At 57.6% G+C, this 23408-nt stretch overlaps 8 protein-coding genes across 8 annotated transcripts; 3 read left to right on the top strand and 5 right to left on the bottom strand.

Moving 5' to 3' along the window:
- Positions 1-132: 132 nt before the first annotated feature.
- SLS55_007915 (uncharacterized protein) lies at positions 133-974 on the top strand (the record flags this gene model as incomplete). Its single annotated transcript, XM_066779330.1, has 2 exons — positions 133-138; positions 345-974. The coding sequence occupies 2 exons, from the start codon at positions 133-135 to the stop codon at positions 972-974; spliced, it is 636 nt and encodes a 211-aa protein (XP_066630134.1).
- Positions 975-1148: 174 nt separating this feature from the next.
- On the bottom strand, positions 1149-3011 carry SLS55_007914 (uncharacterized protein; the record flags this gene model as incomplete). Its single annotated transcript, XM_066779329.1, has 2 exons — positions 1149-2824; positions 2978-3011. The coding sequence occupies 2 exons, from the start codon at positions 3009-3011 to the stop codon at positions 1149-1151; spliced, it is 1710 nt and encodes a 569-aa protein (XP_066630133.1).
- A 1671-nt stretch (positions 3012-4682) lies between these two features.
- Positions 4683-5774, top strand: SLS55_007913 (uncharacterized protein; the record flags this gene model as incomplete). Its single annotated transcript, XM_066779328.1, has 4 exons — positions 4683-4884; positions 4961-5169; positions 5230-5455; positions 5755-5774. 4 exons carry the CDS (start codon positions 4683-4685, stop codon positions 5772-5774), a joined length of 657 nt encoding a protein of 218 aa, XP_066630132.1.
- Positions 5775-7138: 1364 nt separating this feature from the next.
- Positions 7139-9250, bottom strand: SLS55_007912 (uncharacterized protein; the record flags this gene model as incomplete). Its single annotated transcript, XM_066779327.1, has 1 exon — positions 7139-9250. One exon carries the CDS (start codon positions 9248-9250, stop codon positions 7139-7141), a length of 2112 nt encoding a protein of 703 aa, XP_066630131.1.
- Positions 9251-10493: 1243 nt separating this feature from the next.
- On the bottom strand, positions 10494-10908 carry PIN4 (Peptidyl-prolyl cis-trans isomerase pin4; the record flags this gene model as incomplete). The annotated part of the gene is made up of 2 exons (XM_066779326.1): positions 10494-10648; positions 10704-10908. The coding sequence occupies 2 exons, from the start codon at positions 10906-10908 to the stop codon at positions 10494-10496; spliced, it is 360 nt and encodes a 119-aa protein (XP_066630130.1).
- Positions 10909-13580: 2672 nt separating this feature from the next.
- Positions 13581-14869, bottom strand: SLS55_007910 (uncharacterized protein; the record flags this gene model as incomplete). Its single annotated transcript, XM_066779325.1, has 2 exons — positions 13581-13855; positions 14323-14869. The coding sequence occupies 2 exons, from the start codon at positions 14867-14869 to the stop codon at positions 13581-13583; spliced, it is 822 nt and encodes a 273-aa protein (XP_066630129.1).
- Positions 14870-16644: 1775 nt separating this feature from the next.
- Positions 16645-17915, bottom strand: SLS55_007909 (uncharacterized protein; the record flags this gene model as incomplete). Its single annotated transcript, XM_066779324.1, has 3 exons — positions 16645-16674; positions 16725-17730; positions 17908-17915. The coding sequence occupies 3 exons, from the start codon at positions 17913-17915 to the stop codon at positions 16645-16647; spliced, it is 1044 nt and encodes a 347-aa protein (XP_066630128.1).
- Positions 17916-20418: 2503 nt separating this feature from the next.
- On the top strand, positions 20419-22198 carry PRP45 (mRNA splicing protein; the record flags this gene model as incomplete). Its single annotated transcript, XM_066779323.1, has 2 exons — positions 20419-21975; positions 22031-22198. 2 exons carry the CDS (start codon positions 20419-20421, stop codon positions 22196-22198), a joined length of 1725 nt encoding a protein of 574 aa, XP_066630127.1.
- Positions 22199-23408: the final 1210 nt, after the last annotated feature.

The raw sequence follows: 23408 nt of genomic DNA, 5'->3' as shown, positions 1-23408 counted from the left end.
GCTCTCACCCGACTCGCAAAGCGTCCATGTTCTCTCTCCACTCCGCACCACTTTCGCTTCCTTCCCCGCGTCTTGGTTGCAGAAGGCAAAGCATCCTGATCTCGAGCGCATGACCCCAGCCAGTCTCCATTTATGAGCGTCGCTGTTCTGCTGAGCTCTGCATCGTGTCGCTGCCGTTGACACAGCGCCGCCCCGTCCAATCGCCGTCGAGGCTTCCGATCGCAAACCATTCCGCTTCGGGCTCAACCATGGCCGACTCGCCCGTGTCGCCCTCCGCCCCGCCCTCCCCGTCACAACATGAACCACGAAACAAGAAACGCCCGCAGCGCCCAACCGCGTATCAGCCGCCCAGCCCCAGCCAGACCCCGGCGTCTCCGTCAGCAGGAGCTGCTAAGCATGACGACGGCTCCGAAATCGCCGCCGCCGAGCGCACGGCCAAAGCCTGTCTGGCCGCTCTGCTGCGTGGCTACTGCACCTATGCCAGCGCCCACGACTGGCGCACCTGGAGCGAGATCTTCGCCGAGGATGCCGTCCTGAGTTTCGAGTATTTTGGCCAGCTGCGCGGCCGTAGAGAAATCTTCTGCGCCGCCGTCGGCATGACCCCGTTCTGGTACGACAGGACCTTCTTCTCCGACGTCCATCTGGACCTCGATCCGCACTGGCCCGATGAACGCGCGACGGGCACCGCCAATCTGTGGTATCACAGGCCGACCGAAGCCGCAAAGGCGCCGGAAACATTGCTGAGTGCCATGTCCATGGGCGTTGATACCGCCAAAGAAGACGCAGACGGAGATGCCACCGCCAATTGTGACTATTGTGGTCCCTACGAATTCGAGTTTGTCAAGGCCGACGGAGAATGGAAGATCAAGACCATGTCACTGAAGGTGCTGAGCGATCACCGGGAAGAGGTGGATAGGCTCTGCACGAGGTGTGACTGCATCCCCTTGTCGACATGCGGGACACCATGTCATTGACGCGAAGCTGCCCTTTTCACCGGAGGGAACACGACCGCAGGCGGCCCGAACGTACTTTTTCCTAAGGATACCCTGAAGCTCGAATTTGCCTTTCTCTTATTGCTGTATTCTACCGCCAGCCTAAACATGTTGTGCTTTTGATTCCCTGTCCCCACCACCCTCACACGTGAGTCCTCATGCTGGAATCCCATGTTTCTGCGCCCACTCGCTCGACAAGCCCTTGTAGTCGTCGGGCCCATAAGGTTCCATAATCTCCGCAAACTTGCTCTTCTTCCTGTGGCCCTCCAAACCAACGTCACGCAAAAGCATGTCTAGGTACGGCACCGTATCAAAGACGAAATCCGGTAGCCTTGCGCCGTAACCCAAAGGGTACCTCCACTTCCCGAACTGGGAGTGCAGCATGGTCTCCCAGCTTGCCTTCTCCTCAGACGGCTGACGGTCCAGCTTCCCATCAAAGTACGCCGAGATCCACAGACCATGCATCTGCGAGGTGATTGAGGTGGAGATGGTCATGACCATCCCAGCAAAGGCGATGTTCCTCTTTTGAAGGGTCGAGAGTGGAGCGATGAAGCGATACAGGCGAAACGGCTGGTTCGGCGTCTCATCCTCGCGCGCGCTCCGCTCAGACTTGCTGATGTTCGGCTGATTCTTCAGGCGCGGGAACCTCTCTAGGATGGCGGCATCCGCTTTCTGGGCCATATCGTCGGGACCGGGGGAGTAGTAGGGTAGACCAAGCTCAGCAACGGATCCGGGAGGCAGGAAGTTGATCGGCGGCCGCGGCTTCCAGCCCGTTGCGCAAAGGAGAGCATCAGCCTTGACTTCCTCGCCATTTGACAAATGGATCGTCTTCTCAGACAACCGCGTCACATCTGCCAGGTGCACGCGGATTGTGTCGTTGCGGACGAACTCGAAGAAGTCAGTCGGGAAGTTCAGGATGCTGAGACCACTGCCGATCCAGAAAGCATCGTGCCACGGCTTCAGCTTCTTGACCTCTGCGTGCTTGTCGAAGCCGATGAGCGTGACGACGTCGTTCCCGAGAATGTGCCAAAAGGTGTCCACGATCTTGCGGCCGAACCATGTGCCGTGCAGGAAGCCTCTGACATTGCCGTAGCCGTCTTCGTCGCCCCAGATGCAGGGGCTGAACCAGGTCAGGAAACGGGTGTGGACGAGCTTCTCCAGCCACCTCTTCAGCGGCGTCACGTACGGTGGCGCCATCCAGACGGGTCCGCGGCCGCTTTTGCGGATGATCATGTCCACGGAAACGCCGGCCGCAGCGTACGCATAGGCTGCGTCCCAGGCGGACTTGGCGCCTCCCAGCACCGCCACGCTGCGAGCAGTCTTCAGCGTGTCGGCGTGGTCTGCGAAATCCTTTGCGTGGAATATCATGCTTCTGAACTCGTCTTGGCCGACGAAGGCCGGGACGTTTGGCTCAGACGTCATACCCGTGGCAACAACCAGCTTCTCTGTCTTCAACGCCGCCGTCTCGCCCGTGTCGACGTTAAGCACGTGCAGCACCCAGTCGTTCGCCTCGTCGCTGGTCTCTTCAGCAGACTCGACGCGCGTGTTGAAGCGGATGCGTTTGTAGACGTCAAAGTGCTCGGCGTAGGCGACCAGGTACTTGTGCAGGACGGTACCCGGGATGTGCTCGCCGGGCTTGACGCCGAATGTGGCCGTGTCCATGGGGAAGTCGCTGTACTCGTAGGTGCCGAGCATGTTGTTGGACTTCAGGCCCGGGTACAGCCGCTCACGGCACCACACGCCGCCGACGCTGGAGGCGCCGTCCAGGACGAGCACGTTCTCATCCGGGTGCAGCTCGATGTATGTCTTGGCCGCGGCCAGCCCATACCAGCCTGGAGATAGGTGTCAGCGAACAGTGGACGACAGATTTCGGCTGCAGAAACCCAGTTCGATCTCGACGGACCGACGTCCGCGTTGAGATCGAAAAGCTGTTGATGCATCCCTGCTGGGTCGAGAAGGATCGAGTGGGGCGCGGCGGGGCTTACCAGCTCCAATGACGATGAGGTCGAAGCATTCCATGGTTTTTCTTGCTTCTTTGTGGGTCAGGGCAGAGCAGCCGACAGGCACGGAGATTTATCTCTTTCCTGGAGAGGAGAGGGGAGAAGAAGAAATGGGAAGTCAGCGGCGCGGAGGATGTTCGGGACCCGAGTACCAGACGGATACAGCCGTCAGACTGGGGGCCAATTTCCTGATTGGGTCAAGATTAGCCGTTGCGGCACAGCAAATCCAGGGTCCTGCGGTCCAGCGGAACGCTTCCCCGACCCAGCGCCAGGGATCGCGTCCGGCTTCTTAGCTAGGGCCTGTCCTGTGCTAGGGCAGAGCAGACAGTCCCTGCAGCGCATCAGAAGGCACATTCTCCATCAAACCCATCTGGTTTCTTGTCGGCCGAAATGCGGTCGTGGCTATACACAGTACGGCGCGAAGGAGCCCGCAAGTACGCGTCTGCTCGCAGCCGAGGGCCTGTGGGCCCGCCACCACGGCGCCTAATCGGATCTACGCCCCGCCTTCCACGATTCCCGAACCGCCATTTCCCACGGGCCAGAGTGCTGCACCAACTCGATCCTGCTAGAGGGAAAACGCCGCAACAAGCCTCGGCACCTCCTGCAATCCTGCATAGGTACTTGCCGCGAGCAAGATTCGGGGGGCGTGGTGGTGATGCCCCGCTGCCGTACCGCTTACAGTACATCGACTCGGCTCCTCTCTTCTTCACCATTGCTTTTCCTGCAGGGCAGTGGAGCAGACATTGGCCTTGGACTGCCTCTACCATTTCTCCACCTCGCTTGCCTGTAGTGGCGGCCGTTATCTGTCACCCCTTTCCCAGCCCGCCCATGATCGGTTGTTCTAGAGCCCGATTCGGGAGTCATGTCCACAATAACATGAAGCCGCCATGTGTTGCTTAGTGCAAAGCCGCAAATCCTTACCCCTTCGTACGTAGAACAGGGTCTCGCACTGCTCGATGTAGCGCCGCCTTGCAGAGCATTCCGAAACCTACTCGCTCTCGGCAGTGAGAAAGCGGCGAACAGACAGCAACAGCCCTGTGCATCACAGGCCCTCTCCGGATATAGATTCTTGGCTGGTCCCTTTTGTCCGGCGTTTTGCAAAACCCTTCTTTTTATTGTCCTCCGATGCCGTTTCGTCGCCGGTTTCTGTGCTATTCAGCCGCCACTTTTCCCTCTTCTTGACAGCAGTGTACGAAAGACGACAGTGTCGAGCCCGGAAGGAGACGAGGATGGCGAGCTCTTTCACAACCGAGGCTTTCTCGCTGCTTGGCGTAGGAATTGTCGTCATTGCGCTAAGAGTCATCGCGCGCACGACTTCGGTGGGCGTGAGGAACCTTCAGTTCGATGACTACCTTATGTGCGGTGCCGCTGTAAGTTTCTCTTCCTTCTTTGCTTCTGTGGAAGGGTTTGGACTGATTGCCTAGGGGCGGTTCCGCCCTTTCCTATTTATGGCAGGTCATCTACTCCCTCGAAACCGCAACTGCGTACGCCGTCGGCGCCTGGTGGTTTGGTCTAGCGAACAACGGCATGACGGACGAGCAACGACGAACACTGGATCCGAGCTCACACGAGTATCACCTGCGCGTCGGCGGCTCTAAGACACAGCTGGTCGGGTGGAGTTTATACACGCTGTTGCTGTGGACGCTGAAGCTTTGCATGTGCCATTTCTACTCGCGGTTGACGTAAGCCCATGATTCCCGACATTTGGTCCTGGGTACGTATCTTTGCTGACTGGAAACTTCACGCACACAGATTAGGCATCCACCACCTGGAGGTGCGCGTGAAGATCGGCTACGTCCTGGTAGCCATCACCTACATTGCGACTGAATTGTCCATCTTATTGGGCTGCCGGCCGTTCAGCGCCAACTGGCAGATCTACCCCGATCCTGGCAGTACGTCCTTGCAACCCTCATCAAAATTCTCCCGAACTTCTACATCGTTTACTAAAGCCTTTTTGTTACTTTATAGATCACTGCCAGCCCGCCGTCTCGAAGATCGACCTCTACGTCACCGTCGTCCTCAACGTCGTGACGGACGCATACCTGATGTCCATCCCGATGCCCATGCTGTGGAAGGCGAACCTGGAGATCAAGCGCAAGTTGTCGCTGATCCTGGTTTTCGGTGGTGGCGTCTTCGTCATGATGGCCGGCATCCTGCGATGCGCGCTGATCATCAAGGTCAGCCTTTCTTCTTTTTCCCCTCTCCTTTCTGCAACATTATTGACAATCGAATGCTAGGACCCCATCAACGGCGCCCAAGCCGCTGGCAGCTGGGCCTGCCGCGAGACTTTTGTTGCCGTCGTCATCGGCAACGCGCCCATGATCTACCCGCTCTTCCGGCGTGGCGTCGAGAAGGTCTATTCGTCGTCCGGCCTCTCTCGGTACGGCCCCTCGTCGAACCGCAACACAGACGGTGCCAACTCCCTCCCGCTGAAGAGCAGTCTATCGAAGCCGGCTCGGAGGGGTAAGCTGCGGAGTGTCAATGCGTTGCCGACGACGTATCATGATGACGTTGAAGAAGGAGTGGTGGGTGAGGGGTGGGATAGTAAGGAGAGAATCTTTGCCACTGTTGTTGAGGTTGATGGCGGTAGCGGCCGCGGCAGTGCGACAGATGGATCGTCGGCTTCGTCGTCGGTCAAGGATGCGGTTGTGAAGACTAACAGTACTACCACCACCACCATGGAAGTGCAAGAGAAAGGGGGAGAGGATGAGCGGCAGAGGGGTGGTGGTGGCGGGCGGGTTGCTGACGGTCGGGTTTTGAAGAGCGTGAAAGGCAGCGCTAACGTCAGGAGGAGGAGTGACAGCGACGCGTTGGGCGGCATCAAGGTCACCAGGGAGGCGACGGTGAGCTCGGAGGAGAGGGGCAGAGGAGGGATGGCTGCTACTGATAGTGTTGGCTTTGCGGTCATGCACCAGGGGGCCAGGTCGCCAAGTCCGCCGCATGTGGGCAGAAGAAGCAGTGTCGTCCATGGTCATATGGATGTCAATGGGGCGGTGGAGATGATGACGGTGACAAGTGAGAGCAGGTTTGAGTACAGAGAGGAAGAGGGGCTGGAGTACACGGCGTATGTGGGGCGGGGTTGAGGTTACGTTCTCTCCCTACATTTTCTTTGTATCTACTAGCTTGGGTGGCGGGAAGATACCCTTAAAAGTTCAAGTATCAGGGGGGGCCGGGCCGGGGGCATGCAGTCCGGATCAAAATAAAAATTAGTAACGTTATTTCTGGTTGTTTTGACTTGCATCTGTCTCAGCGTTGTTGGGGAGTTACACTCGACATATCCTTTCTTCCATTCTTCCATTCCCCGTCTCTCACAAGAAGCAGTCACGGCGGGCCGTGGAAGATGATTTGTAAAAACAAAATAAACAAACCATCGGTGGTTATATGCGCATTACTTAGTTCTTTTTCTTTTTCATACAAAAAGAAATGATAGTTAGCACGGATGAAGAGTGGTCTGGGGCGATACAATGACGTCACGAAGGGTGGAGAAATGAGACACGTCTATGTATACCACGATCTATTCAAATTCCACCACAGAGAAAAAAAGAAAACTTGAGTCCACATGCCATGGTACCTGAGAGTAGTAGTTGTAGTAGTAGTAGACCTGCTAGCTATGACACAATATCGATGTAAACAATCATGTCCAGCGCTTCGCTGTTCATTCTATGTGATAAAACGACGAAGAGCAGCCCGAGAAATGCGGTGAGAGGAAAGTCCCACCAGCCAGTCGACGAAGACGAAGCAAATGCTTTCCGGTCAGAGGGCGTCCGAAGAAAGAGATGAGGAAGAGTGTCCATGATCCATGAAAATGCGGGCCCAGCTCAGCTATCGGCATGCAAGCGAAAGATAAAAAAGAACCCCATCGCTATGAACGTCATGGAAGACGCGAAAAGAAGATGTTCAATCGAAGGGACAAGTGAGGGAGAGAGCAAAAAGCAGCAGACCAAGAAAAACAAGCCAAGCAGATTTCCAGTGAGTGACGCCTTACCAACGCGCCGTCCTCCAGAACGCTTCCAAACACCGTGCCCCATGTTACCGTATCCTGAGTCCGAACGAAAACAGCTAACCAATGAAATCCAACTTCGCGTCGCATACCAACCGATTCGATCATCAACACATTTACGCCCATGCTTTCACATCCTGGCGCATTTACATCACCGTGCAACCACCTGGGCCGCTGCGAGCCCTTCTCCGCCTTCCAATCCCAACGCCCGCTCCACCTCCTTCCTCGTCCTCGTGCAGCGCCTGTGCCTCACGCGCTCTCCTCCTGCGTCGCCGTCCACCCGCGCCGTTGACACCAGCCTCTTCATTCATCATCATCCAGTCTGCCCATTTGCGTTCGAGTCTCGCTGCCGCCTGGAAGTCACCTCGCAGAACGCGTTTCGTATGCTCTTCGACAGTTGGTTGCCAGTTGTAGAAGCATTTGATTTGGATAATCTCGCGAGGGTAGGTGGGTCCAGAAGACGTGGCGCCACGCGCAGGCGTCGTGATCTCAGCGTTGCGGCTGAGCACCTCGCGTACGCCCGTCCACGTCACGTTGGCGCAATCGTACGCAACGAGGCGCAGACCAACAGTCGGACGCTCTGAGCCAGTCAGCGGCCGCGCTGCCTTGTTCCGCGTCCGGATCATTGCGGCAGCCTCGATAAGGACAAGGTCAGACACGCGCGTGTTGTCCATGTCCAAGGTCTGGAGCTTTGTGCATGACTTGAGGACAGGCAGCATGCCGGCATCGCCGAGAAGCTCGCAGTAACTGATGCTCAGGTGGGCGAGATGGTTGTGGCATGGCGAAGAAGCGAGGGTTTGGAGGGTGGCGTTCGTGAGCTCGTCGAGTTCCTCGAGGTCAAGATGTGTGAGCTTGGGGAAGTTTGGCAAAATCGTTTGCAGCGCGCTGTCGGTGAGGGTCGAACATTTGGAGAGCTGGAGGCCTTCGAGGTCGGGGAGGTTGTACGCAAGCTTTTCAATGCCTTTGTCTGTGAGTCCACGGCATCTGGTAAGGTCCAGGTGCTTCAACTTTCGAGGCGGGACGATTGCCCGGCCAGACAGAAGGTCTACTTCGCTGTCGACGCCCTCAACGAGCGCGCTCAGGGAGTCGTCGTTAATGCTATCGCAGTTTGTGAGGATCAATCGCTCCAGCGTGTTTCTCTTGAACAGCTCGGACATGAAATCGACGTCATCGAAACCACGAACTTCGCCAGCACGGAGGTCGCGCAGGTTTGGGCAACCCTCAACAACCTTACGAATGCCGCGAGTGTCGATGTTGTTGCACCACGAAATGTTGAGGTGTTCAACCTTCGGGCAATGTTCTGCGAGGGTTTTCATGGCGGAGTTGGTCGCGGCAGCCAATCCAGAGAGATTGATGTGGACCAGGCGGTTGTTCTGCAGTAGGAAGCAGTGGATCGAACTCCGGTCTATGCGGCAACCCTCGAGGGAGAAATTCTCCAAATTCCGGCAAGCATCAGCAAGACCCTTGACATTCCATCGATCGCGCAGCTGGACGCAGCCGCGAAGGTTCAGGTCGCGGACGAAGGGCCCAGCGGTAGTGATGATGTTGACCAGAGCATCGGCCGGAATATCGCGGTAAAATTCCGATACATCCAGACGGGCCCACAGCTGGCCATCAAAGCACATTCTGTGCCATTGCTTGGAGACAGAAGAGGAGCGCACAATTTCCTTGGGCTTCAGATAGCTGAGGATCTCGGTGCGAAGTTCCTGGGGCATGTCGCCCCAGAAGCTAAAGTTGGGACGCCGTTGGGGTTTCTTGAGCTGTTGCACCGGGCGTGAGAAATAATCTTCCTCGACGCCGGGGAGTGGTGTTCCCAGCCGAGAGCTTGGCTTGAGGTCTGCGGGCAAGGGAACCGAAGTGGGGGTGCTCTGGCCGTCCAGAAGCCTGATGCGGGCTTTGTCCAGATACTGTGCCTCGGGGGCAGGGGTGCTGGAAACGGAGGTAGGGGCGGTAGAGTAGCCGTTGGAGAGCTCCGAGGACCATGAGCTGCCGTAGGAATGGCCATAGGGCGAGCCAGCCGAGGACAGCGAGACGCACGACATGGAGGCCTTGCCGCCTCGGTATCCGGACGAGGTCCTGCCCATCTTGGCCAATGAAGGCGAAGAGCCTATGCGCTGCAGTCCGAAGAGCAGGCGCTGGCGGCCCTTGAGCTTGGGGCGGCCAATGGGGATGGCATCGGAGGGCGGGCGGGCGAGGCTCGTGGAGGTTGCGTCACCAGCGGTGCGAACGACGGCGTCGATGGAGTCGGGCTGGGCCATTGTGCGGTGCGGGCTCGAAGGACGGTGGCGGAGGCCAGCCGCTGGTGGGATGGAAAGCGAAGGTACGGGGTGGGAAGCTGAGGAGGAAGTGGGAGCGGGCCTGCGCGGAGGGAAAGAGGGGGCTACGGGCTCATGAAGGAGGAAAAAGACGTGGTAGCGCGATGGATGGTCGGGTTGCCTCCGCGGGCTTCGGGGCTGGCGTGGATCGGCGGAGCGGGGTGTCGGCTGGAGCCAGGTCAGAGTCAGCCTTAGGGCTCCTAGCGCAGGCGGCAACAAGCAACGGTCAGAAGCCGACGGTTCCTGGCACCACCCGAAAGCAGCGGAAGATGCAGAGCTGCTGGACGCGGGCGGCGGGCACGGCAGACATGTAAGTAGGCGCTGGGCAAGGTGGAGGGGCGCGTCTTATCGCACAATCGATTGCAGGCGCGCTGGTCGTCGGCGGCCACGTGCGGGCCTATCAGCGCAGCGGCCCCGGCACGCGATCATCCTCCCAGGTCACTCGCAAACAGCACCGTTTCACTCGCCCAGCCCGACGAATCGCGGCCCGCCTCATAATCGCCGCCATTGCCATGCGCCTGGCCGCTGAACAGCCGCCGTTGCGCCGGCACCGGCACCCGCACCAGCACCAGCACCAGCACCAGCACTGCCCCGTCGCGGGCTGGCCGCGGAGCTTCTCAGAAAATCCCGCCGCCTCTCACGGCGCTAGAAGCCTTCTGGAAGTCTGACTGGCTGTCTCCAGCCGTGTCCAGCGCCGCGCCTGTGGAGCCCAAGTGCCTCTCTGCCGGAAAAAGTCCCTGCATATCCCCCTATCTCTGTTGTGCCTCCAGCGCTGTTCCTGCCGCTTTCCCGCGCCCGCCTGCCTGGTGCCACCGTCTGCACCCCGGCCTTTTCCGACCCAGTCATGACGGAAATCCTCAGCTTGATGGCGAACGAGTCAGCTGGTTTACACCCGCCCACTGCTTATCGCGTGGAGAAGGCGGCGCTCCTAGCCGCTTTCTGCGAGATCATCTGCACTACCGCGTCAGATCATCCCATCTTTCCTGCTGTCCAAGCGTCGTGCTGGACCCTTGGATTTGCGGCTGCCGTGTGACACAGTGCCTTCCTTTGCCCTGTTGTAGTCAGGCTCGAAATGTGGGAACCTGGACGAACGAGGTAGTGACGGTTCTCCACTTTCCATTATGATTGCTTGAGCTAGACATGCCAGCTCCTGTGCTCCCAGCATCCACGGGTATCTCTTTCCCGCCTACTTCCGACCTTCGACCATAAGAATGTGGTATCCCTCGCTAGTCTTGACCTCGCCGTACTTGGGATTGCCCGTGGTGCTGGGCTCGAGCTCGTAGGCGACCTTCTCGAAATCGGCCATGAGACTTCCGCGCGTCTTCCAGCCGAGAGAGCCGCCTGTTGTGTCTTGTCGTCAGCCCAGTCCAGCGCGAGAGGCACGTCTGCCACTCACCTTGCCTCGCCTTGTCTTCGGAGAACTCGCGGGCGACTTCGTCGAACTTGGAGCCGTCGCGCAGCTTGGCGAGAGCCTCCTCCTTCTTGGAGTGCTTTTCGCAGAGGATGTGGCGGACGTTGATGCTGGTGGCTGGCTTGAGCTTTCCGGACCCTTTGTCGCCGGAGTCCTTGCCGCCAGTTTTGCCTTTGCCCTTGGGTGCCATTGTGATGCCTGTAGACGATGACGAGGCGGAGGTGGGGTTGGAGAATGGCCAGGTCGGATGGTGTAATGGCGGGGCAGTCGGAGCGCGGGCTTTGTTGGTGCGGGGAGCTTTCTCAAGCTTGTGCGACATCGACCGACACAACCTCGCTCGGTTTGCACCATGCCCTGCGCGCGCGCATGGCACAGATCCACCCCACTCCCACCTGCAAATCTGTGATATCAGCGCTACGCTAACCAGCCTTCAAGATGGCTGCCTGCTTTGGCGCGGAGTCGCTTGCTGCTGCGCGCATCTCGGCTCTGCCAGACTCCATGTTCTACATTCCGAGCTTCATCACCTCTTATGAAGAAGAGCAGATCCTTAGCAAAGTACACGGCTCGTGGCACGCCCGACCGACTCCGACTGACACGCCTACAGCTTCCTCCCAACCGCTGGACTGTCCTTTCGCATCGCCGCCTCCAAGCCCACCCTTCCACTCTGACCGCCAACAACACTCTGCTCGCTGCGCCTCTGCCACCTTACCTGACTACCTCTCCCGCTCCTATCGTCGAGCGTTTTGAAAAGCTCGGCATATTCAAAGACACTCCTCACGGCACACCCAATCACTGTCTGGTCAATGAATACCGAAGAGGCGAGGGTATCATGCCACATGAGGATGGCGATGCGTATGCGCCTGTCGTTGCCACGGTGAGCCTTGGTGGTACGGTGGTCCTGGAAGTGACGCCAAAACCACGATGGGCAGAGGGGAGGGATGAGGAGAAAACAGACCAGCAAGGCGAGGGGCTAGTTGCGGAGAAGAACGGAGATCAGACCAAACGGCGCATCGTGTGCGAGCCACGTTCCTTGTTGATCACCACCCATTCTGCATACACCACCACACTTCACGGAATCCCGCCCGTAGAGGTCGATGCAAATCTTGGGCCAGAGACGGTAGCCAATTGGCAGCTCCTTGGCAATGCGCAGCAGTATGAGCATGCGGGCGGCAAGAACGAGCGTGGAACAAGGGTAAGCCTGACATATCGTGATGTTCTTAAGGTGTCCAAAGCCGGCGGGCTAGGTAAAATATTGGGTGGCGGTAGAAGATGACGGTGCCAACCTTGACAAGAGGACAACCGAAAGGGCAACCAATTCCAATTTAAACAAATCGAGACACCATTGATGTTCGTGAAACACTACTCGAGACGCCCATGATCACTTGTTGACTTCCCTCTTGAGTTCTAGAAGCGCAAGTCTCGGCAGGAGCACAGACTTTCCATTCGAACGACTTCAAGGTTATTCCAGGCCTTCACCTACCAATAGAGCGTCATGCCCAAGAACAATCTTCCTTATACCCTCGTTCAAGGGGGAAGGCAACGTCTAAACAGGTAACCTGATGTGCAAGATCTCCCTTGAATATGAATCCTAACGGCCTTCGGTATCAGTTTCAAAGCCCAACCCTACTTCACATGATGTTTAATCATCGTGACATGACAGCCCAAACTCCGCCTTTCAGTCCGGCAATCCGAGCTTTGCATTCCCGTCCGCACCTTCCAGCCAGCATCTTCCTCAGATAGCCAGATTTCATCAAATTTCCTATCAGTTGCCAACCATCCAAGTCTACCAATTTGAACTCCCATGCCTGATCACCCTCTCGTTGTCATGCCTGTCGGCAGATCTGCGAAGATGGTTTTGCAGTTGTTGTAGCTCGGCGACACTCTCCTCCAGCTGCTTCTCCAGTTGCGCGATTTTTCTTTCGTTGGCGGCTTGGATATCCTTCAACTGCCTAACCTGCTCATCCTTCTCCTGGATCATGCCTTGGTAGATCTTGACTTGCTGGTCGTATTTCTCGCAGAGGAGGATGGCGCGTTGCTTGGTGGCGCTGAAGTCGTCTTGGTCTTGGGGAGTGGGGTTGTTGATGTCCATTTCGATTCCGTTATCTCTCTTGCAGGGATCTGTAGGCGAGGTGGAAAGAAGGTTTGTTCGTAGGCAGAAAGTCGGATGGTCCGTCGGAACGATTTCAAGGCGGCGAAGATGATGCGTCGCTTTGGATAAAGGGGCAGGCGCCTTTTATCTCCCCTGAAGATCGACCCGCGTGGTGAAGTTGATGCTTGGTGCTCGTTTGCGTTGCAGCTTGCTATCATGCTTTCTCTTTGCGCTGTCAAGAGGCTTCGCGCACTAGCGCATCACTACAAAATTATCAACACAAATGTCAGCCGCAGCAAACGATGCAATTTGAAGAGCGGTTTGCTCGAGTCACGCATGCCTCTCCGGGCGGCGGCATTCCGGAAGCTAAACGTAGTAGTGTTTCCCCCATCACTGCATCACCCCAAACAGGCAAGTGATTCAACAAGCCCCCTGACTGAACAAAAAAGCAAAAAAAGCATCCAAGATCTATGTTCACCGATCGATGGCGACTAGAACGAGGTGCTAGGGTATTGGTGCAGGGGCATCATGTATGTCAGTGGTGAAGATCACGACATCTTATGTTATGTTGACCACCAGCATTAGTTGAACACACCGAGTAATCGTAACTTCATTTGCTCAAGTGAAGAGCATTTTTCCTGTTTCCAAGCATCCATCACTTTCAATTGCCAGCATCATGCTCCTGCAACGCCTCTCAAATTGACCAGCACCCACGTCGCACACTCAAATTTCCCGCCTTCTCTCCCTGTTCTCCTCAAGAAATTATGTACCCATCATTCCCGATTGAGTAATTTTTCAACTTTCGCTTTTTGGTCCGCCACTTCTTCCTTCAGTTTCGCGATCTCGTCGTTCTTCCAAGATACTTGTTGGATTTGCATGAAGATGGTGTCTCTCACCGTTGCGAGCACGTCTCGCATGCTAAACTGCTCGAAGAGAATGTCCACCCTGGATGCTCCACCTTCAATGGCGCCGATAATGTTATTCAGGTGCTCGATGGCCATGTGCGGATCGCCTCTGCCCAGAGACTGAAGAGATGACATCTTGGAATCTTGTGGTATGGACAAAGTTAGTTAGACTTGATGAGTTTCTCTCAAGTGGAGATAGTGGCATTGGGAAAAGAGCTGTCGGAACAAAAGTCGCTTATATACATGGGGGCAGAGCGGCCACCGTCCACACCGTGTTCCAAATGAGTGATGGATCAGTCACGCAGCCTCCTCACAAGCATCCACAGTAGAACCAAACAAGAACACTCAATTACCGTCAAAACAGATAGCAAAGGCCATAATCCAAACGCCCAGTCGCAAGCCCCGCCAAACAACCCCGGGGCTTGCCTACATCGGGATATCAATCTAGCGCACAATCATCAAACCCCACCATCCATCAAGCAGTCATTGCTGCACCCTCACTTCTTCCCACCACCAAGCCAACCCCCAAAATACCCGCCCGCCTTCCCGGCCCCCTCCTTCGCGCTCTCCCCGGCTTGCCCCACGCTGCCCGTCACACTGCCCGTCGCACTCTTCGCGCCCTCCGTCACGGACTCCGCAGTCTTGTTCAACTGCGACGGGGCATCGCCCGCGGGAGTCGTCGTCGACGCATCGGCGGGGACGTACCCGCCCTGGTCGTCCTTGCCGCCGCGCTCGGCGCGGTTGACGGCCTCCTTGCTGAAGAGGTCGCCGACGGGTTGCGCGAGGCCGCCCTGGCCGATCTGACCGGCCGCGGTGCCGGAAACGTCGTCCTGCAGCTTGTCGACGCGCGAGTCACCCGTGACTTTGGTTTTGGCGAGTTGGTCTGAAATGAGGGCCGGATGAGTTGGGGGTTGAGAAGGTAAAATCGAACGGGATGGGATAGATGTGGGGGGGAACAAACCCTTGGTGGCATAGCTGGCCTTGTTGTCCTTGGTGAAGTACTTGAGGTACTGGTCCTCGAGCCACGGGACCCAGCGGTCGTACTGCTGGTTGTACTGCTTCTTGGTCCAGTCCATGGCGTCTTTGGGAGCCCTCTTGACCTTTCTGAGGCGCTGCTTTCTAGGCGACGGAGGCGGGATGTTCTGTATGGAGGCCATAGCGGAGAAGCCGACGGTCAGTTTGGAGCGAGAGATGATGCGACGCTACTTCCTTTGCGGAGCGGGGTATGTAGGGGTTCTGGATGGGAAAGAAAAGGTGGACCAGTCCGGAGACCCAAACGGCGTGGGGAGAGCAGCAGGTGGATTATAACATACCGAGATTACCGGAGATGTGGTCTATCTACTCAGCAGTGGTCGCGTGTGCCCGGCGGTGCAAAGGTGTCTCGCTTCTGACCGTTGGGGGTGGATTGCGTGCTGGGGGTGCTGTTGAGTGACTATAGAGAGATGTACAAGAGGGGAAAGGAAGAGCTAGGTAGATGACTGCCGCCACGCTTATCTGTGCATGCGGACGAGCGAAGCACGCTAGGCAGCGGGCCTAAAAGCAGGAAGGCAGGTCACAAAGTCCAGACGTGTGCTATGGCGACACGGCAGATGATGCGTTTCCGTGTACGTCATCTGCCAGCCGTCTCGCATCGTGGCTGGTGGCGCTGGCGACCGCATCCCTGCATGCCTCGACCGGAATCTTGGAAGACGCTGCAAGACGTCACCCGTGACACCCCCTCCTCGCCAGCCGTTTGCAGCCGCGGATCAATGCTTCTCCCTGCGCGGCAACTACATGCGTACGGACGATGAACTGAAATGACATTGCCATGGCTACGCTTTTAAATAAAAACAGGAACAGACATTTCATCCAGTAAAACAGACTCGTCTCCGCATGTTCTTCCGTTTCCAAGAAAGCTGTTGCAAAGAAAACCCAAAACGCGTTTCTGCGTGTCAAGCCCTCTTTCTCTATGCTCTCAGCCCGGGAGGGGGTATCGTATGTTGTCGTCGTTCGTCCCTGTATCAGAACCGACTCCGTCCAAACAAAAGGCCGTCCATGCCTGCCAACCGCCAGAAGCTCTCATGCTCCAGCCACTGCCTCCATAAATCCAACCTCTTCAACGCTGCTCCCAACTCGTATTCCTACAAGCCTCCATGCGAGAGCGTAAGGAAACTGCCGACGGGCGGTAGAACTTTTGTAAACTGCAAGGAAAGTGATACAAGTACAAAACAGATGTCTAGTCGTGACCAATAATAATAAACACTAAAAGGAATGTTGTGGGTGCCGTCGGGCGGACGTGGGTCGGAGATGGAGGCTTCGTGCAGTGAGCTAGACATGGAGGAATAACGGGAGAAAACCAGCAGATGAGCCGTCGTGATGCGCTGCGTGTCGTCTGCATTCGTCCAAAATATTCCAGTGCGCCAAACATATGGAAGCATACGCCAGGAATCAGGGACAAGGAAAAGCAGACATGCGAGTCCAGCGCCGCAGAAATGCAAAGGATACGCTGTTATACAGGAGATACGTAGGAAATCCGGCTTTAGAAAGTGCACAGTGCGTATACCACTGTGAAAGAGGGTATTTCAAGAAGAAGAGGTAGAGGGAGCGTCAAGAAGTTGGTGGGGGTATTTAGGTTTCCTGCCTAAGGCGCCGCGACAGGCTCGTGGTCCGGCCGATGCCATTTGGCACCGCGCTAGTCGACGTTCGGGGAGTAGAGTTCGAGTAGAAGCTCAGCCTTTGGCGCCGCTCCTCGCTGCCAAAGTCAGCTGTGCGCGGGCTTTCGACGGTAGAGGCTCGCTCGAATCTGCGGTCGCGGAGGTAGGCGGAGGAAGGCCCGTGTGAGGTCGGGCTATCAATGGCCGGGACAGCGCCGTTGGGGCGCCGGATCGAGGTGGCGTGCTGCAGCGCGAGTGAGGCGGCGCCATCGGGGAGTGGCACGGCCGATGTATATTCCCTAGACAGCCTGTTGCTGTTGCTGCGGCTGCTATGGCTTTGGCGGTTCTGAGAGAAATCAGTCATGGCCCGGGAGGGCACCCGCAGAGTTTGGGTGTCTTCCTCCATTTCCGGCTGGTCGTCGTTTGTGACCGTTGCGCGGCGGGGCCTGCTGCTGAGCAGCGAAGTGCCAGTCCTCGAGGACTGGTGGTACCTGCCGCCCTGCGTAGGGGTGGTCCTGTCTCGTTCCGGCCCATCCCGCGGACTGTTGCCGGCGCTGCCCGATAGGAGCATGCTAGTCCGGCGGGCTTCGATGCGGTTGAGAGCACGGCTCGGGCTGTTCCTCATGTCGTCGTTGGGTTCTGCGCTCCCACCCCGTGGCGGGAATTGTTCGCGTTCACGTTCGCGGTCACGCTCACGCTCACGCTCTCTGTCGCGATCTCCGTTCATCTGCACGCTTTGTCTCCGGCTCGGAGGCCCAAAGCTAGGCGATTTAAGAGCCGTGTTCTGATTGCTGTTGTCGCAAAGAGCGATGCACAATTCGGTTAAGCTGCGGCACATATTGTCCGCCTTCCTCCGGAGCTGGCGCTCGCTCGTCTGGACTCCACTGTTCGAGGTAGCGGAGCTCGTGTTAGCTCCGTTGGTCATAGCGGCTAGTTCAAGTGCGTCGGTGGCAGTTGCCTCCAAAATGCGATACATTGCAGGACTCATTGTGTTCTGGCACTTTGCAAGCGCAGAATGGAGTAGAGGGTGGCTGGAGCCAGCGGCACCTGCAACTGCACCGGACACCGTCGTTTCTGGCGGTGAGACACTCGACCTCTTCACCTGCTTGGGCGAAGCGGTGACAGACGTTGCTTGAGTAGTGGCAGTCCGCGGCCGTTCAGAGGCGGTATAGCTCGTGACGGCCGCACCCGATGTCGGAGGCATCTTCCCGGTGAGCTCAAGTTTCTTTATGCGGGACTTGAGTTCATCCAATTCGTCCCAGACAGTGGAGGTAGCAGTGGTAGAGTCGAGCGATTCAGACCCGTCGTGGCCGTCGCTGTTACGTGACTGGTGCTCGGGTTTCGAAAGAATCTCAGGCGAATTTTCCAACGGAGTGGTGGGTTGACTGGTGGGTTGATTGTAGCGAGAAGAATACGTAAGATTGCTTGACCGGTATCTACTCTCACGCGCCGTCGCGTCACGCGTCGCGGCCGCGGCGCGAGCAGGATCCGGGATTGACGATCTCCTATTCTGGGGGGATTCCTCTTGGTCCCGTGATCGCGAGAATCCAAAAGAGCCCGACGAGCTCATGCCAAACGATCGGATCCGGGAGCTATCGACTGGAAACGATGCGGTTACAGATGTCGGAGGTTCGCGTGCTGACAATGGTGAGTTATACGACGGCGAGGGTAGTTGGGAAGAGCGCCTGATGTGGGAAACGCGCGTCTGGATGGCCGAAGGGGTGGTTTTGATGGTGGTGTCGATGGTAGGCCGAGTAGCGGACGAATTCAGCGAATTCGAGGGGAGAGATTGCCTGTTCATGCGAGCGATTCTCGACTGTTCTATGCATCAGCAAAGGGGTAGGGCAATGCAGGCATCTTAATGAAGGGGAGCCAAGCGTGAGCCAAAGAAGCAATACGACAGAAAAGCAGCGAGCAATCGGAAGACGGCCGCAGATAAGGGCAGCGGTAGCGCGTCGAAAGTGGGCTCAGATCTTACGCAAACGCGTAGTTAGGCGCGCGATTAAGGCACGACTCAGGGATGCGCCGCAGATTGATTAGGAAGTGCACTGACTTACCCGTCTTCGTTCAAGCCTAACTGTATCATCGTCCCCGTCCTGGTTGCGGGGGTTGTCTTGCGCAATATTTAGAAATAGGTCTTCGCTAGAACCCTGTCCATTGTGCACATAGTCTCCGCTGCGATCATCCGGCCTGCTGCGGTGCGAGTAGGCAAAGTCGTAGTCGGATTGGCCGTCGGAGAAGCTGTTGTTAGCCATTGCACTCCCCCGGCTCGTCGAGCAACTCCTGCGCGCAGGCGTCTGCGGATCAGGGCTTGTGGCGCGTGAACTCGGGAGGCTCCTGACCCTGCCGGATGCACTCCTGCGATGTGTGGGTGTTGTGACGGTGTTGTCGCTGCTGGTGCGCGTGTGGCAGTGGCTGGCGGCCGGCGCGGGCTCAGTGGTCGAAAAGGGCGCGGGTTGTGGCTGGAGAAGGGCGGCGTCGGCAGGGCTGCGAGAGCGACGCGCAACGTCGGATGTGGTGGATCGTCGTCGCGTTATCAGGGCAATTGGCGGACCGTACGAGGTCTCAATACCATGGCTGCTGTGCGAGGCGGGAGGCTTCCGGGACGCGGGAGATCGGGCGTCGGCGCTCGAGGGGGCGTGCGGACCGAAGTAGGAGCCAGAGCCGGACGACGAGACGCTGCTGGGAGTCGGCCGCGATGCGGGCGACGAAGTGCTGGAGCGGCGGGCGCGGGCTGAGGAGGGCGTGCCGGAGACCAAGGGTGAGCTGTCGGTGCTCGGGGCGCGCTGGGCGGGCGGCGTGTGTTGTTGGTGCTGGAGATGTCGGTCACGGTGCCGAGACGCACTGTCCGCCGGGGAGAGGGCGGGTGGGGGACGCGGCGGCAGCGATCGTGGAGACAGCTGCTGCGAGAGGGCTGAGAGCGAGGCGCGATGCGGTGTTGAGGGCGGTGGTGCGGCAGCGGCGGGCGTTCGTGGGGATTGTGGTGTGCTGAAACTCCGGTGAGAGGAGCTGCGTGCTGGCACTGGCCGTTTGATGTGGGCTTCCATATCCTTGTCCGGGGGGCTGGTCCAAGTGGTGCACTGCGCTGCTACGACGACGCGCGCGGACAACAACAAAATTTCGCCGTCCTCGTCTGCATGAAGAAGATTCACGGGCCTCAGGAATGAGGGCAGCAGTGCTCAGAGCAGCGAGGCGAAAAAGCATGCCCCCGTACCTTCCCCTGCTCCGCCGTGCTGGGAGCCGCGAGCCTATCGCCGGCCTAGTAACGTGATGCTGCAAAGCGTATCACAGACGGCGGCATGGGGGAGCACGATCACCGCCGTTAGGCCATGCCTGTCAGGCACAAATGGAGAGGCTGGCGAGAAGCTAACCGCAGCGGGGCTGTCAATTTGCGCGCCTCGCCTCAAATCCAGCATCGTCACTTTTGCAGCCGCCGAGCTAGCGCCTTGCCTGTGGCCGCGGGGCGCGTGGTGAGATGCTCCTGCAGGAACGCACTTTTCTGCCAGATGTGTTTCCGCACCCCAGAACGCGGCCCCGCCTAGTCCACAAGTCCACAGCCTCCTCGCCCTGAAACTTTCGCTGCGGCGCCGCCGAGAAGAGCGCGCCGTCGCCCTGGCATAAACGCCTCCGTGTCGACAACCTCCCTATTGACAATATGCACGCTCGGGAGGAGGCCAGGTTCAGCGCAGGTTGCAGCTCACAGGGCAGCGGCACGGACTCGCTTGCGATAATGCGCAATGCACACACCGGCCTCGACGTGAGCTGAATTTTCGAGAAAACGTCGAGCCACGGAGCGGAGCGGCGTGCGGGCACAGGAGCTGCGCTTGGTCGCCATCTGAAACGCGCTAGGGCGCTTTAGGCAGGCACACCGGCGAGCCTGCACTCTTCGGTGGGCAAGGGGAAGCCTTCCCAGGAGAGCGATACGGTAACGGGTGACTAAGCCAGGCTGCGTTGGCGTTGGCGTCAGAGCTTTGGGCGGGTGCCAAGACCTGTGGGCTGCTGCGTTTTGACCTGCTCGACAACTCGCCTCGTCTGCCGTCAATCCACGCGCGTCCGACCGCCACCACACCACCATGTCCACCGGCCTTTCACTCTCGCGGGCCCTGCCGAAGCCCAAGTACACCGGCGAGGATGAGGACCTCCCCGCCCACGCCCAGCCGCGCGGCCCGCGCGTCGTGGGCGCTTCCGAAATCGACCAGACCCAGGTTGTGCTGAAGAAAGCCGGCCCGCCCCCATACGGCCAGCGCGCGGGATGGCGACCTCGCTCGCAGGAGGACTATGGAGATGGAGGCGCGTTCCCCGAGGTTCCCGTGGCACAGTACCCGTTGGATATGGGCAGGAAAAGCACATCGAGCTCAAACGCGCTCGCAATCCAGGTCGATTCAGAGGGCAAGGTCAAGTACGATGCCATCGCAAAGCGAGGACACAGCGAGAACCGCATTGTCCATGCCTCGTTCAAGGACCTTATCCCGCTCCGCCAGCGTGCGGACATCGGCGAAATCTCCTTGGATCGACCATCTGAGGACCAAATTGCCGAGACGAAGAAGAAGACCGAAGAAGCTTTGGCGAAGCTGGTATCGGGCGCGGTCTCGGCGCAAAAGCCCAAGACCGTTGCGGGTACTTCGCGCAAAGCGCCAACCTATGTGCGATACACACCAGCAAACCAGATGGGTGACAACAGCAAAAAACAAGACAGGATTATGAAGATTGTGGAGAGACAGGTCGACCCGATGGAGCCGCCCAAGTTCAAGCATAAGAAGATCCCCCGTGGACCGCCGAGCCCACCGCCACCCGTCATGCACTCACCGCCTCGCAAGTTGACGGCCGAAGACCAAGAAGCTTGGAAGATTCCCCCGCCGGTCTCCAATTGGAAGAACCCGAAGGGTTATACTGTACCGTTGGACAAGCGTTTGGCAGCTGATGGTCGTGGCCTGCAGGATGTCACCATCAACGACAAGTTTGCTCAGTTCGCCGAGGCTTTGTTCACTGCGGATAGGCATGCTAGAGAGGAGGTCAAGCAGCGCGCTCTCATGCAGCAGAAGTTGGCCGAGAAGGAGAAGCTGCAGAAGGAGGAGCATCTTCGCTCACTGGCGATGAAAGCACGCGAGCAAGCGGGAGGCGGCGCCAGGAGAGGTTCACGAGATGCTCGCTCTCACTCCAGGAGCAGAAGCCCCTCCGAATACTCGTCGAGGTCCGCAAGCGACGGAGACGAAGCTGTCAGGGAAAGAGAAGAAATGCGTAAAGAGCGTCGTAGGGAGGCTGAGAAGCAGTTGCGGCAATCACGTATGGGAACTGAGCGAAGGATCCAGATGATGGCGAGAGAACAGAATCGGGACATCTCTGAGAAGGTTGCGCTTGGGATCGCAAAGCCGAGTGCATCGGGGGAGAGCATGTACGATTCGCGGTTGTTCAACCAGACGAGTGGGTTTGACACTGGATTCAACGAAGACCAACCTTACGACAAGCCTCTTTTCGCGGCTCAAGATGCTCTTCATAACATTTACCGACCGAAACTCAACCACGAAGACGAAGATGACGATGGGGAAACTCTGGATAAGATCCAGAAATCTAGCAGATTTGAGGTGCTCGGCAAAGCCAAGGAGGGCTTCAAGGGCGCGGACACTGCCGAGGTAAGCAGATCCATATCAAGTCCACCAATAATGCTCGAGCTTACAATTTCGATAGCAACGTGAAGGACCCGTTCAGTTCGAGAAGGATACCGACGACCCTTTCAACATCAATCAGATGATCTCGGAGGCTACCAAGGGTGCTGCAGGAAGCGGCAAGAGATATGGCACGGACGAGCCTGACGGCCGGTCCTCGAAGCGCGCCAGGGTTGAAGATGATGACTGAAGAACATGCAGGTCATACCAAATACAATTTGCGGGACTGTTGATACCAAATTCTTAGCATCCGTCAGGCGTAACATGGGTCTGTCTTCTCAAAAAGCGGCGCATAAGTACAGTCAATTGGCGATAATCGATTGGTTTTTCCATCGCATTGCCGCAAGCTTTATTACTTTCTGCTGGACCAGGTCTTCGTCTTTCCATTGTTTTCAAAGATTCTCTTCTTCAACTGCTTTCTCAGGAGATGTACTGCCAGGTTCCAGCCACATCCCCAAGCTCCTCGGAGCACTCTCCACAAACCCCATCCTCTTATACAATTTCCTCGCCGGTGCATCCGCCAACAGAGAGATCAAAGCACCGGGCGGCGCGCTCTCGTTGATCTTCGTCAGCATACGCTGCAACAAGGTCTCTCCCAATCCCTTGCGCTGATGCGCAGGGAGCACCGCCATGTCCGCAAGGTGGAAGTACCACCCGCCATCGCCAATGGTGCGGAGCATTCCAACGACTTCGGGCTCAGGTGGGGTGTTGTTGGTCGAGGAGCGGGAGGTCTCAGTATAAAGGACGGTGCACCAAGCCCAGCTGCCGGACAGCGCACCCGCGCCTTGCGCCGGGGTTTTGGGGGAGAGACCGCTGACGCGCCGGAGGGATAGGTAGGTTTCGAGTGGGGGTGGAGCGTCGTAAAAGGTGTAACCAGGTGGGAGGCTTGGGGTTCGATTGGCGCTCATTTTCGTGGGTTTGCAGGCTTATTGAGCGGGAGGAGATTTGAATTAATCGAAGACTCAGGATTTACCAATGGCCCTTGTTTGTGTTCTGGAGAGGACTCTCGTTGAATGTGATGGAGCAGATCCTAGCTGGAGTGTGTGCGAGGAACAGCGGTAAATGCATTCGCTCACGGAATATTTATAGTACGCAGGCGTAGCATCGCAGATGTATTGGGATGCCTCTTCTAGCACACCGAGATGCGGTTAGCGCCCCGAGAGTGCGGTGTCTGAAAATACATTAGCGCGGACAGTGAGCAGGTTAGAGTTTGAGTCCAAGAACTTCAAACTTCAGGACACTCGGTATGCCGTATCCGAGCTGTGGACAAGAGATCGTTGAGCACGGAAGTGGGACGGAGGTTCTGGACCCCGGATGATGGTTCGAATTCCCCGCGTTATGTCATCATCTTTTGCGACCGCATATCACCTTCAGCCCTTGAGGTTTCTTTACCTCCAGTC

The sequence above is a fragment of the Diplodia seriata genome, assembly GCF_021436955.1.
Source record: "Diplodia seriata strain FDS-637 chromosome Unknown scaffold_8, whole genome shotgun sequence".
Classification (NCBI taxonomy): domain Eukaryota; kingdom Fungi; phylum Ascomycota; class Dothideomycetes; order Botryosphaeriales; family Botryosphaeriaceae; genus Diplodia; species Diplodia seriata.
This window is presented reverse-complemented; position numbering and strand designations above follow the sequence as displayed.